Raw genomic sequence first — 15,811 nt, 5'->3', positions numbered from 1 at the left:
ATTCATAAACTTGGGGACTACAGTGAAATGATAATTCATCAGTTATATAATACACAGAGCTTCAGACAGATTATTAGACTAGATTATATTACTTATCAAAATATGTTAAACTCTGGCAATGGTAAATGATATATTCTGTATATACTGTATATATAACCTGTACTGTTGCCATAGTGTAACATATTTTGATAAGTGATATATATATATATACACACACAGTTGAAGCCAGAAGTTTACATACACAAGTCATTAAAACTCACTTTTTAACCACTCCACAGATTTAATATTAGCAAGCTATAGTTTTGGCAAGTCATTTAGGACATCTACTTTGTGCATGACACAAGTCATTTTTCCAACAATTGTTTACAGACAGATTGCTTCACTTTTATTTGACTATATCACAATTCCAATGGATCAGAAGTTTACACACACTAAGTTAACTGTGCCTTTAAGCAGCTTGGAAAATTCCAGAAAATGATGTCAAGCCTTTAGACAATTAGCCAGTTAGCTTCTGATAGGAGGTGTACTGAATTGGAGGTGTATATTGTGGATGTATTTTAAGGCCTGCCTTCAAACTCAGTGCCTCTTTGCTTGACATCATGGGAATATCAAAAGAAATTTTTTAAACTATCCCTTTAAAAGTTTTGACTCAAAAGAATGATTTGTTCATGAATTGGACATCTCTACTTCTAAGAGAGCTAAGTGCAATGTGGATGTGGAGATTATTAGTAAATAATGAATAAAAATGTGGTCCGTTCATCACATTTAAGGTTTCAGAAGACTTGGAATATAGTGCATAAGTCATATGGACAACTTTCATGACCGTTTTATGGTGCCTTTTCATCCTTTTTGAAGCTTTCATTCCCCATTCATTGCTATTGCTTTAATCAAACTTTAATCAAAAAATTCTAATTTTGTATTTTGTGTTTTGAACAACATGATGGTGGAGTAAATGATGACATATTTTTTTCAGATTTGGGTGAATTAATCCTTTACTTATTAGTTGTAAACCAGAGTGTGCCTGTAATATTTGCAGAGTATGTAAAACATATAATTTATCCTCAATATGTATTTGGTCTCAGTTGAATTAGCACTCTCTTCACTCACCTGTAGATCTTGTATCTCGTAGAAAAACCTTGGCGGTTCCTCTCCACAAACTCAGTGTACTCCTGTGAGTGGTGAAAGGGGCCCTTGTCAGAGAGAAGCCAGTCCAGGGGCCCTGAAGGGCCTTCTTCAGCTAAGCTGACAGAGCCTGTCAGCCAGCAGTGGAGGCTGAAAGTCAGCAGCAGCAGCAGCTCCCATAGAGCCATGAGGGAGCAGCACAACGCTTCAGCAGCACAGGCTCCAGTGCAAGACCACACACCACCACCAGGTATGGAAAATCAGCATGGTTTCAGCCCCACAAACACTCACCTAAATGTACACAAGACACACTAGTAAACATACAGTCACCTTAACATCAGAGGAACAATGAGGTTAAACTGGTCTTTGTGAGGTTGGTGGAGACCCTAAAATCTGGTGGTGATTCTGGTGCCCACAACCTCACAATCTTTTCCTTATAAGGAAAGTGCATAGTGATCTAAGTGCAAGTTCTGTTTCAACCTTTATTGGGTTGTTAAAAAAATAATTTTGGCACCCATTCACTTGCGTTGTATGGACATATTCTTCTAAAAATCATAATTTGTGTTCTGCAGAAGAAAGAAAGTCATACACATCTGGGATGGCATGAGGGTGAGTAAATAGTGTGAGAATTTTCATTTTTTTGGTGAACTATCACTTTAAGGCCCCCTCAAAAAAAAAAAAAAAAAAAAAAAAAAAGGTGCATGTCCCTGTTAGAGCATACAGGAAATGGAAAAACAAACTGCCAATATTTCTTTTTCTCTTTTGAATCAAATGTGCGGGAACACCATTACAGATTGTTGTGGCCCAATTTAACCCCTGCCTCCATCCAGACAAATTTACCAAAACACAACTGTTCCTATAATATAAAAGTGCACACAGAGAGAAAGAGATACACATGCAGGCAATTAGCAGTAAATTCTGTTTCCTTGAGGCCATGAAAACTACTTAGGACTCCAGAGAGATCTTGTCAACATTCAGAAGAAAGAAAAGTAAGATGATTCATTTTGGGAATAATTTACTAATTTTCTGTGAGAAGTATAATATATTCAAGTAAAAAGAAAATAAATCTGTATGGTAATGAGTGTTTTAGTACTTCATAGGAACAAAGTATCACCAAATTAACAATGGAATATTGTAAGTAAAATAATAAGTACCTTCTGCGAACATTCCTCCAGTTTTAGCATCCACTGTGCGACTGTGCTGTTATTCGAAATAAAAAGGTTCTCCCTAAAGTCATGCTGCTTATATTAAGCCAAATTATTTATAACTCACCAAAAACCTTTCAGCTCAAGTGCAAACTGCATAAAAAGGTAACAACACCATACTGTTAAAATGTAGGCACTGTGTTTTAGTCCCATGGTAAACAGATGCCATGGGAGAGAATTAAAGCATTTTTAACATCTCTCTCAGCAGTTAGATCTCAGACTCTGCTACTGTCCCACCCCTTGTTCTAACCCTGTTATTATTTCCATATTTCCACCAAGAGCTGTCAATAATTTTTCACTGCCATGACCAAACCTGCTGTTGGAAAAGAGAGTCTCATTACTGTATTCTGATGACAGTCTGACAAGTCATGTGTACTATGTGACTACATGTGTGGGTGACTCTCTAAAATCATCATACTTATATGAAATGGTGTAAAATGGGATGCAAAGACAGATGGAAATATAGGGTAACCAAGACACTTTAAGATAAGATCCTTCAAAAAATACAATATGCAACTGATTGGATGCATTGATACTGTGTATCAGCGCTGAGCCTAACCTCTAATTATTGAGATATATAAAAAAATATGAAAAGCCCTTTTATGCATATACTTCAGTATAATAAATTTTATTACAGTGCAGATGGTGATGGCATAAAAAGTAATATAGCTGTTGGCCACTGAAGATCTTATCTGTGCTAAAGCTTCCTTTAAACCGTAATCATAAGTTGTCCACTCCTGGCCTTTATTCAATGGGAGGCCTTTCTTGTAAAGAGTGGGTGTTGCTTGTACAGTTGTACACACTCATCACCCAAAGAACTATACAATGTATGTAACATGCTGATAAACACATCCATAATGGTGTGAATACAGCCCCAATCTGGGCTACAATGCTTTCTGCTGTGATTACAGCAGATTTAAAAGCAAGGCTTTTGCTGCATGACATCTAATTCTTCAATGCAGACACCCGTACTTCTTCATGCATATTGATGAGGAAGTCTCAGTGGAACACAGTAACCACTCAGTAGGGATCCTACAATACATAGCACTTCAGCACCACAGTGCACCACAAAAAGAGGGCCTTTCAAATGCCACAATCTCCACATTTCCATCAGCAATTCTTTTTACTTGCTAGTTTTCTGCTCTGAGTAACAAGCACTTTGCTTTTGTGCAAAATCTCTATTTACATTTCACCCAAGAGCAAAGCATTGCTACACGTCTCCATTCTTTCTCTTTCTTTCTTTCTTTCTTTCTTTCTTCCTTTTAAAATGGTAGCTCTACTTTGACAGGTTGCTTTGTGAAAAAGTGATGATTAAAAAGTGTACATTTAATTCACAATAAGTTAATATTGAGTAATATTAAGTCCGGTTCACACTGTACAATTTTGGCCACAATTTTGTCGTCTCTGTGATAAAAAAAGATTTCTCTTTTCTTAGAGCAAAATTGCCAGTCTTTGATCGCTTAGTGTGACATGTTCACCGACAAAATTCTGGCGCTGTCAGAAACTTATGTGTTCAAGTTGTGCAGTGTGACTGCTCCTATGACGGCCTGATGAGATAAATCACCCAGTCAATTCTGTCACTCGAGAACTTCGGGACCAAAGTCTTGGCTACAATGTGTATTGTACAATTTGAAATAATGTCTAGTAATGTCTAAGAAGATCTCACTGGGATCGTATTGTACAGTATGACAAGCAACAATATTAAAGGACAGTAAAAATTGTACAGTGTACAATCGCCTTAACTTACGTTTAAGACAAAATGACAGTATGGTACTCAAGAGCAGTATGGCAAAGGGAGCAGGTTTGTGATCTCTATAACTTTTACCTTAACTGCAACCTCTCTAAAATTGCAGCCTTAAGTTAACAGCCCAGATCTGTGTGTGAACATGTGTGAACACGTTTCCATTGAGAGCACAAAGCAATCTGCTGCTATACAATAACATTATCTCCACCCACCCAGTGCAGTAATAGGATTTTCGTTATTATCTGCAAGAATAATATCAGGTATGTGTCATTCCCAGTTTACAAGGGCATTATCTGACAATATCTGTGCTTACAAAAACAATACACTTCATCAAATGTTGTTAAACTGTTCCACCCTGAACCAGGAGCCGAGGTATACTTTTATAAAACAAATAAAACATCCAGCCTGAGAGAGAAATGTATTTCTTTTTTATCATCATCTGTGGAAACATGAACAGCACCAACAGTGCCACTTAAACATAACTGAACACGCTTGAAATACCCTTCGGCTTGTCTGAAATGTCATAAGGGGGAAAAAGGGGACAATTCTGTTTGTTCCTGCGCAACTTTATGTTGATTAAGGCAGTATTTTCAGTAAAGCTGCTTTGAAACGATATGTATTGGGGCAAGTGCTTTCACAAATAAATTAACTTGAATTGACTTGACAGCTGTGAGGTTTGGAAGGCCCGCAAGGAAACTGATGCATAAAATATGCCTATGTGTGGGATGAAGATAGAAAAAAAATGATGGATGAGAAAGTGTAAACACATAAATGGGGATAGTTATGAAATTAAATAAGAGAATGTGTGAGAGAAATTAAGCAAGCATTTGGTGGGAGAGAATAAAAAAAAAAAATCCTTTTTCCTTTTTCTTTTTACTGAGATAATAATTATTCAGAGATATGTTTGATTTTACCACTACAAAGGTTTTGTTTTGAATGTTTGTTTTTTTTTTTTTTTTTTTTTTTTTTGCATTGTCACCTTTGCCATGCTACATTTTTCATTTTAACTGGCTTTACAAACACATATTTTAATTTGTTATGTAAATGACATGGTGCTGTGAGTCCCCTAGAGGGATGAATCATTTTAATACTAGAGCCATTCCCTGTAATAAGAAATAAACCTTACATATATGGCTGTCTAAATGACAAAAAGCTAAAATGGTATACCATTTTTCTCTGAGAGCACTTTGACTAGTTATGCAACTGAGTGAATTACTTGATGCAAATTGTTAGTGCTTACAACAGCCTGGAACTAAAAACTAGAATCATCTAATTTTTTATTTTTCTGTTTAAATTTTTTTGTGGATGGGCGAGGGACATTAATAATTTAATAAAGAGAAAAAACAATCAAGAGGACAAAATTCTTGTAACTGAAAATATGTTTTCAGATATGCAACAGCATCACATTGTACCACTTATAATTATAAACCTAAAGGTTTTTTTTTTTTTTTTTTTCCCATAGCAGATGTGTTTGTGTTTACAAATGCAAGCACTGAGGAAGGTCACCTGTGACTGAAACTTTTGCTCACTTTCAGTAAAATTATACTTATCTCGCATGTAGTCATTTATGTCTTTCTTCTATGTTTAGTGTGCGGGCTTCTTTTTGCATATGGATTATCAAATAGAGATATAAAAATATGTTACTTTGTCTGACTTTTATACCTTGATAACAGGATGCCAGTGCTATCAAATAAATGTGGAGTATTCATCTTTATCTGTTTCTCAGATTCAACACCTGCCTTGGAAAGGAGCAAAATGGAAATGTTTTATTAAAATAAATTATTTATAAATGTTTAACAATAACTTATATATGTACTGCATGACTGTGAATGATGCAGTCGAGTCTCCTTACACTCTAGAAACTACTTACATATTTGTAAATATATAATTATTTTACAAGATAAAATAAAATTATATGGGTTCTATCCTTATAATCAACAACTATAAATCAATAGTTTTCTATTTTTCCATTGTTTTTCAATTACGTCATTTGCAATGCTTCATGTGATTGTAGCTCATGCCCTCAAGAAAAAGGGTAAGTACACAGTCATGTATACCTTTACCTTTTTGTATGATTTTCAAATATATATATATATATATATATATTTATTTATTTATTTATTTTTTGCTCCTTCAAATCAAAGTTTGTAGTGTTATGATTCCCATCAGAACTGAGGTGCATTTCCCAAAAGTGAGCTTTGGTCGCAGCTCTATATTGTTGAACCAACGTGGTTCGAACAGTGGATCACAGTAATAGTGGTAATAGTTACTACAGTTTTGGAAACAGTCATGACTAGCTAGTTAAATTCCTCATTGATGCATTGTACTCTGGTGGTTAAGCAGTGACTTACGTCGCTGTTCGCGAAACACATGGTTTAGAACTCTTAATGTAGGATTTTATAAAATGTCTATGAAAGTAATGAATAGGAAAAATACTTTCAGAACCAAAACAGCTGAAAAAGTGGGATGGCACAGTTGTGCTGTACTGTTATAAATGTGTCTCAAGACCCCTGTGTTCTATAATATTTGTTGTGCTGCATCTAGGTTTTTTAGCGCAAGAACGCATTTGGTCTGAATGGCCCCAAACTCCTTTTACCAATGCACCTGCTGGCATGTGACATTATCGGAATACCTTCAATTCACTACACTCCAGTAAGACTCACAAAGTGATTGTGTAGGGATTAATAAATAACTGACTAAAAACTAACAGCAAAAGTAAAGATTATCTATTTAGCAAAATTAAATAATGAGAAAAGATGTTGCTCTATTAGCTGTGTCTTTTGTTGCTTACAAGAAAGATGTCTAGGCAAGGTTATTGAAACGAGAAGCTTCTGAATGAAATGACTGCAGGAGTGCAAAACTAATGCCAAATATAAACACATTACAATGTGTCCTCATACAGTCAAGCTACAATGCCATCTACAATTCCATCTAACCAATATTTTGTCAACATCTCCCAGGACTTAAAAAGCTTTGAAGAACAAAAATAACTCATATATAAGAGAAAATATTTAATCTCAAAGTAAGATCGACCTTAAAAAGAAGTATCATCTAAGTAGTGTTGGAAAGGTTGAGATGATGAGATTTGGGAACTTCAATCTTGTGTTCTCAATGGCATCTTAGTCCACAATGTTCAGAGGATAGACTCAAGTGTGCACTTTGGACTCAGGGCATCAGTTCAATCCTTTCATATAAAACCTGTTCAACTCCACTGAGCTTTGTATGTCTCTGCGAGAAGCACGCAAATGAAGATACTTTAAAAAAAAAATATTTCCTACTCTAAATTTCCATAGGGTGGATAACTGTGTTTGCATGACTGTGTATCCAGGGGTGAAAGTTGACCACAAGGTTTTATTTCAATTTCTACAGTAGGATCCCTTTGTGTTCTTTCAGCCTTTTCTTCAAGTCATCTCTGAAACCACCTTCAATTTCTGAAACAGGAACTGATACACTTCACATCCTCCTCTCTATGCTGACTAATGAGCATTTACTTCTAATTAGCTAAGCTATTCACTAACCCAATTAAACTGCCTTTCATTGTGTGCCCGAAGGTAAAAGTTTCTTTGCTAAATAATCTGGCTCCAAGTAATAATTATTTATCCATGTTTCATTTTGAGTACAAAAGGATGTGTAGAAAAAGATGTGTGTGGTGGTGATGTGTGTAACATATCAAAGAGAATATCCAAGAAGATATGCAGTAAAATAAATACGAAATACTAGTTGTATGTCAGTCAATGAGACCAAAAGGGAGGGTAAATAATGACAGCCATTGTGTTGAATGACTAATGCTAAATCAAATATTCTCTCTAATCTTGTTGTCACTTTGAGAATTAGACCTCAAGGAGCAAACAACCCACGAAGCAAAAATAATTGTCAGATTCAAAATGAAACACATAGCATCAGACAAAATAACATCAATTTGTAGCAATGTTCAGGTTCATCTGACATAATATTTTACTGTTGATAGCATTCAACTAATCTTGTGTATCTATATGCACAAATTTGCATACCCATAATAAACTTGAGCAAATTTAGAGCAAAAGTATATTTCATGAGATATCTTTTTGCAACCTCTAGATCTATAAATGACAATCTTTTCAATAAGCTTGTCTGTGAACATTACTCAGAACATTACTCAAAAGGCCAATGTAGAACCCAGTATTGTGGAAAAAGAAAGCAATGAGATAAAGAAACACAGAAAAAAAGGTATACATTAAAGTGGTACTACTTGTGGCTTCCAGTGTGTTGGTGAGCAGACATGTGAACACTACATTTAATATCGCACATTCCCTTGAGAGAATGATGTCTCTATGGACATGGCACACATTTTAATATGAGGGTTTGGAAATGCTTCTCAATTTCTAGGGTGCAACAAACACACACACATGTTGGTGCAGCTATCATGAGGACTCTCCATAGACATAATGATTTTTATACTGTACGAACTATAGACTCTATCCCCTAACCCTAACCTTCCCCTAAACCCAACCCTCACAAAAAATGTTCTGCATTTTTACATTTTCAATAAAACATTGTTTAGTATGTTTGTTTAAGCAATTTGAATTATGGGGACACTAGAAATGTCCTCATAGACCACATTTCTAGCATAATACCCTTGTAATTACCAGTTTGTAACCTAAAAAAAAAGTTACCACTTAAACCTGCTCTCTCTCTCTCTCTCTCTCTCTCTCTCTCACACACACACACACACACACACACACACACACACACACACACACACACACACACATATATATATATATATATATATATATATATATATATATATATATATATATACTGTGTATATATATATATACATTTTTTATTTTTTTTATTTATCAAAATCAGACTAGTTAGAATGCAAAACTATACTAATCAAGCTTTTGATCTTTGAGGGAGCATGAACAACAAGCTAGCCATTCTTTTGATCATTAATATAATAATAATTTGGATGATCAGTAATGCAGAAGCCCATAACTTATGATTTGAATGAGTCATCCTGTTTAAATAGCCTGGCTGTTCAGAGTTAGGCCATACGTATGCTAAGTGGTTTATAGTGGACTAAATCAATTAACCATGACCATTAAATGGAGGGGTTCATTTCATTAAAATGTTGGTTAGTTTGAATGAAACACAACAAAGAATTGATTATGGGTTAGCTGTAAACCCACTGTAATAATGCACAGAGCCAGTGGTAATGCACAAGTTACTGCTTTAATTGTCATTTTAATTATTATGTTCTTGATCGTAAAGTTCTCACTTTTACTTGGCCATGTATCAGCTTAAGGCTTCGAACAATACAGCCATTAATCTCAGTAAACAGTACATAGTCTTCTTTTTAAAGAAGACTATAAGAACCCAAGAGTCTCCTTTTCAAACAAAGGCCATTAACGGTTGGCCCTGACATTCAGGAAATATATCTAACCAAGGCCTTTTAAAAGCACTTTACATTTACACCTGAAGCCATAAATTAATTAAATTACTGTAATAGAAATATGGTGAATTTTATTGAAATTTAACCATTCGGTTAATTAAAAAAAAAACTTCACAAAGAAACAGTTTCTATATTAAGAAATGAAAACTAAAGAAACAAAATGTCAGTCAAAAATCAAAACCATTAAAAAATATTCTTTGTTCAGCCCTTAAAACACACAAGCCGCTGTGAACAAGCTTCTCTCATAGCACTCACGAACATGCAATGGGCCTAAAATTTCACTGAAAAATTACTTACATTTAGGGGAACTATCCAGTGCCATTGTATTGAAAAGATGGTGCATGATATTTTTTTAAAACCTCCTTTTGTGTTCCGCATAAGAATGAAAGTCATTCAGGTTTGGAGTGACATAAGGGTGAAAATTGCATACAAGAATATAATCATTCCCAAATTCAAATCGATTTATTTTGAGAGAGTTACAAATCTGTGCACAACAATAGAAGTAGGAGATTTTCCAAAGGGACTTCTCCACTTTCATCAGCCATGTTGAGTTTATGTTGTCATAAATAGACAACGCTTTGATATATACACCGATCAGCCACAACATTAAAACCACCTACCTAATATCGTGTAGGTCCCCCTCATGCCACCAAAACAGCACCAACCCGCATATCAGAATAGCATTCTGAGATGCTATTCTTCTCACCACATTTGTAAAGGGCGGTTATCTGAGTTACCATAGACTTTGTCCGTTCGAACCAGTCTGGCCATTCTCTGTTGACCTCTCTCATCAACAAGGCATTTCCGTCCACATATACTCAAACCAACCCATCTGGCACCAACAATCATGCCACAGTCCAAATTTCTGAGATCAATTTTTTTCCCCATTCTGATGGTTGATGTGAACATTAACTGAAGCTCCTGACCCGTTTCCTGCACTGCTGCCACATGATTGGCTGATTAGATAATCGCATGGATAATTGTTGTTAGATTGAATATTTCTGTAACTGCTGATCTCCAGGGATTTTCACACCCAACAGTCTCTAGAATTTACTCAGAATGGTGCCAAAAACAAAAAACATCCAGTGAGTGGCAGTTCTGCGGATGTAAACACCATGTTGATGAGAGAGGTCAACGGAGCATGGCCAGCCTGGTTCGAACGGACAAAGTCTACGGTAACTCAGATAACCACTCTGTACAATTGTGGTGAGAAGAATATCATCTCAGAATGTTATTGGCGCTGTTTTGGCGGCACGAGGGGGACCCACACAATATTAGGCAGGTGATTTTAATGTTGAGGCTGATTGTTGTGTGTGTGTGTGTATGTATATATATATATATATATATATATATATAGCAAACAAAAACCTTGAAATGTGTATGAAATGACAAGCTATGAGAGGTAAGAAAGCAACACTACTGAAAGTCATCATCACTATTAGTTTATTCCACAACATATGGCATTTGTTTGATTTTTACAATCTATGCCTGTGTTTTGAGGAATGAACCTCTGTATCAGAGACTGTATATATATATATAGAGAGAGAGAGAGAGAGAGAGAGAGAGAGAGAGAGAGAGAGAGAGAGAGAGAGAGAGAGAGAGAGAGAGAGAGAGAGAGAGAGAGGACATTCACATAGATTTATAAGCAATGGTCAAAAGTAATCACCAGTTGTGATTTGGATGTAACAAGGTTAAAAACATATTTTAAAGAGCAAAAAAGGTTCAAATAATCTGAATATTGCTGCATCCAAGTTTTGTCACCATCTTCTGAGGTGCACAGTCTGATACAGAGGTTCATTCTTCAAAACACAGGCATAGATTGTAAAAATCAACAAATGTCATATGTCATGGAATAAACTGATAGTGATGATGACTGTAACCTTTCAGTAGTGTTGCTTTCTTACCTCTCATTGTCATTTCATACACATTTCAAGGTTTTTGTTTGCCTTGTTTAAAGGTGTCTTGTCACATCTTTACCTTCTTTTCAACTGCAAACTCCTGAGGGTCTCTTTGTTTTAAAGCTCTAATCAGTGAGCCAATGTTTCTGTGCCTGTCTTTTCACATGTTTGTCTCACAGAAATCTGCACGTCAGGATGGATTCAGTGATCCAGCTCATTATCATAAAATAATGGGCTTCGGGTGCATCATCATAAAGCTTTGCTCCTGCTCAAACCTGTCTGCTTGCTGCATGTTCAACCAATCAGTCCACGTTGTGAAATTTCTGATGTCCTGGAATTGCTGCAGAAGGGCCTTCACGCATGAGTCATTCATTAATTTGAGGACTTGTTAGGGAGCCACTTTACCTGCAGACAACAATTTGAAGGAAAAAGGCTCCATTGAGGCATATTCACTGGACTCGGAGAGGTATTTCACTGGCTCTCACGGGCTCTCTATATCGCACATCAGTATATGATCCATTCAGATGAATGAGCCATTGAGCTAACATGGCACTAGATGCTGATGCTTGCATGTATGTGTGTAATTGTGTGTGCATGTGTGCACTAAAAGGTTTTTTTTTTTTTTTATGTGGCCGCCAGAAGCTCTAAATGGTGTTTTTGGAAATGGCAAAAACTGTGCCAGCAGATAGCAATGATGAGAGACAGCTGGGATACAAAGGCACATGCACACACATACACCCTTCACACAGGGAAATGTGAATGAAGCATTCAGCATGTCAGTGTTGTGCCAGTGTTTTTTTGCAAAAACATCCACTGTGCAGGGCTAGCAGCACTCACACAGAGAAAATAAACTCTCCAACAACTAACACACAAGGTTTGTCTGCCTCAATAAACCACAATATGAATGTGGTTTCTAAACACATCAAACTAAATGTACAATCAATCACAAAAAGTGACTCAAAGAAGGATCTTGAGGTGGCTGCCTGTCGTTTAGGAATGGCTTTAATCCTTTAGATTGAGTTTCAGTGTTCTTCCTCAAAGAACACTTCTCAGGTTTCTACCTGTGTTAAAGCAAATACCATGTATAATATTTTTGATGTTAAAATACTTTTCAATAGACATCACAAAATTGAATCAACCAGTGGTGTGAGTTTTAGGTGGGACTTCCAATTCGTCTGAACCATCGTACACAACATTGGCTGCCCACTTTTTCAGCCATCTTGGTTGCGGGAATTATTTTTCCCATGTCTTTCTTCCATAGGGATTTCATCAAATCCTTCGTAAAAGAGTTATAAGACAAACCAAATATAACCAAACCAACCATCCCCTCTGGTGATTTACAAGATTACAAACTTTAATTTGAAGCAAAAAAGTGTTTGAAAAGCAGACAAAAAGACAATGGTACAAGACTGTGTACTTACCTTCTTTCCTGAGGGCATGAGCTACAATCTCATGAAGCAATGTAAATGATTTAGTGAAAAAAAAAAAAAAAAAACATTGGACAAGTATAAAATTATTGATTTCATGTTGTTGTTTATAAGTATAGAAACAGTATATTTAAATTGTGTTGCAAAATATTTAGATATCTGCAAATGTATAAGTATTTTTAGAGCGTAGGAATAACGACTCGATTGCGTCATTCGCAGTGCGACATGCAAGTGGGTGGTCACTGCAGAGCTTGTTTGGCACACTTTTGTTCATCGCAATTTTCTGATTGGTGGAGTGTTTCTCTTTAGCATCATTGGTATTCTACAGTAGTTCTTCAGCAGGGATTTTGCTATTAAACACAATTTAAAAAAAATTGTTGAAACACACAGATGGATGGTTTCAACAGAAGCATTTAGTACCATTGATTAACAATCTCCAAGCCCACGGTAGGTTTGTTTTTTAGGGTTTGTAAGTTATCGTTAAAAATGAATTCACTTATGGAATAAATGAATGGAATCTTTACTTTCGGAACCAACTGCACTCTATAGAAGATCGGTGTGTGTTTGGTAAACTTGCTCTAAACCTTGTTCTCTTGTTATTTTTGCAATTCTATTTGGTGCCATTAGTGGCACTGAAATTACACAGCAGCTTCAATCTAACAAAAATTTATTAGTTAAATAATCTTTCAAACTGTTACTTTGTATGCATAGTTCAAAGCTGACTCTAGGGAAGTCATGAGCCACACCTACTGTATTTAAACATACACATACTGTATATCTTAAAAAAAAAAAAAAAAAAAATGCTCTCTGCTGAGGTGTCCATGCACATACTAGATTTCTCTCAAATTAAATATAATTTTCCCAGTAACATATGTTATATTTTAAAGCAATTCAAAGCACGCTATGTGTTATTTTAACAGCAGATGCTAATGTAATCGCTGCTTCTTGCAGACTATAATTAATAGGAATATTAATTTACTCATGCTATGCATACAATGGCAGCGATTCACTGGGTAGCAAACTTATAAGGTTAATTTTATAGATTTTCTATATAAGCATGTAGCTTATAATGATTTTGCTTGGTATAGTGATCTTACTTGTCAACTATTTTAAAATAGAATGAAGTTTGTATTTTATGCATCCTTGACAATTAAAGAGTCAGTTCAAGAGTCATTTGGTGTCTGCGTGCATGCGTGCGAGAGAGAGAGAGAGAGAGAGAGAGAGAGAGAGAGAGAGAGAGAGAGAGAGAGAGAGAGGTTGCCTATGTATCAAGCATCGCATGGCACCTTTCAACTCATAAATACGTTAATGGTTTTAAGGGATCACAGGAACTTGTGTGCAGTTTTGATGGGCTGCCGTACGGTCATCATTCATATACCATACCATGGCACTCGTGTTGCATTTGTTCAAAGTTGTCCCGCTGTAAGTCGTCTGCGATTCAGCTAGAGACAATGATTATCTTTGCAATGCATAACTGACAACATATCCAAGATAAAAAAAATAAAATAAAAATAAAAACTCACCACATCGATGCTCAAACTTCACGCGGTCATGTCCTTTACGTTTTGTTTTTTTGCTGATATTTGCAGGCTTTTTTTTTTTTTTTTTTTTTTTTTTTTTTTACCCCAGCACGTCGAAACTCGTTACGTGCAAAAATAACAGGTATCAACGTTAAACCTAAGGAAGTAAAGACAATTATTTCGCGTTAAAGACAAAATGGACGAAAGGTCGGTCAGTACGTCGGTGTTTAAATTGGCGGTACTTCCCTACACTCCCCTGGCGAACTTCGTTAACAAATCGCTCCCATGATAAAGCGAAGGTATGTTATCCGTGTGGTTTTTTGAATTGTTCCTTGAAGAAGAAATAAGGACCTTTAGTCAAACATCGTCTTGCCGAATATAAATCCACTAACACCATAGACAGAAAGGGACCGCGGCTATCGGATAAAGTGCGTGGCTCAGTTTCACGCGAGCAGAGGAAAACATCCGCCGACGGACTGCGTCACTGTGAGGCTTCTCAGTATCTGTTGGAAGTGGCTATGTATATTCCTTTATAAAGTCAGCAACAACACATAGCTCTGCTTGACCCTCCTACTTTGCACCGTTGTCCGTTTGTGTGTGTGTCTCTGTGTGTCAGACAGAGCCAAATTTCAATGGATAGACGCTGGCAGACACTGGCGCTTGGTTTTCGCTGCTCCTTCTCACACCCAGTCACGTTTAAAATACAAGTAGCCCTCTGTAATGGCTTTTCTGAGGCTATGTATAAACCCCCAGACGAGGCAGGAATGATAACTAGGCTAAAGACCCATGTAATTGCTTTAATTGTTTATTATTATTATTATTATTATTATTATTATTATTATTGTTGTTGTTATTATTATTATTGTTATTACTTTAAACTACTGGGGTAGTGGTACTACCAATAGGCTACTATTTTTGAAAAGTTGCAAAAAGTTAATGTCCATGGTTCAACATGTCAGAATCATACGTTGTCTATAAAATATGTTGTTGCTGTGTTTTAATCCCTTCACTTTTTATTTTATTTTATTAAAAACAACCTCTTCTCCAGATAAGAGTCACTCACTCTATTGAAACCTTGTCTGTTCTAATGGCATTTAAATTTCTCACCTGATTCATTTTTCATGTGAGGTTATTCTGAAATGTGAGCAGCATGTGTGGGTGCTCTCGTCTCCCTCCCAGGCCCTTAAGCCCCTGTACATCTTCGCTGTATGAGTGACTCAGACTGCAGTGGCAGCTAATAAAAATCATACCTCTGATTTCAGCCCATTGCATCAATGTTCACATTTTACTATTTGTATAAATCACAAAAAGACAGAGACATTTAAGCAGCAGGAGCTCACTACAGCCATGCTTTGATGTGTATATGATGATTTCAGACAAGCAATAAGTTATTTTTCATTAGCATCAAAGTATTGGTTTAACCCAATCCGAAGTGACTGGCTCTCTAACCATGGACAA

General features: G+C 36.1%; 1 protein-coding gene across 2 annotated transcripts in view; it reads right to left on the bottom strand.

The window, feature by feature from the left end:
- LOC127449135 (BMP/retinoic acid-inducible neural-specific protein 3-like) overlaps positions 1 to 14,832 on the bottom strand; it is a 45,928-nt gene extending 31,096 nt beyond the window's left edge. Inside the window, exons 1-2 of one of the 2 annotated variants that reach the window (XM_051712341.1) lie at positions 14,357 to 14,832; positions 1,108 to 1,413 (exon numbers count right to left, since the gene is read on the bottom strand). In XM_051712341.1, the coding sequence (XP_051568301.1) occupies positions 1,108 to 1,310 (203 nt within the window). In that variant the 5' untranslated portion in view covers positions 1,311 to 1,413; positions 14,357 to 14,832. Of the gene's footprint in view, positions 1 to 1,107; positions 1,510 to 14,356 lie in introns of those variants that run through there. The other variant, XM_051712342.1, reaches the window with a different exon arrangement.
- Between the last annotated feature and the right edge of the window lie 979 nt (positions 14,833 to 15,811).

The sequence above is a fragment of the Myxocyprinus asiaticus genome, chromosome 12, assembly GCF_019703515.2.
Source record: "Myxocyprinus asiaticus isolate MX2 ecotype Aquarium Trade chromosome 12, UBuf_Myxa_2, whole genome shotgun sequence".
NCBI classification, from domain to species: domain Eukaryota; kingdom Metazoa; phylum Chordata; class Actinopteri; order Cypriniformes; family Catostomidae; genus Myxocyprinus; species Myxocyprinus asiaticus.
The sequence above is the reverse complement of the archived record's forward strand: the minus strand, read 5'-3'. Positions and strand labels throughout refer to the sequence as shown.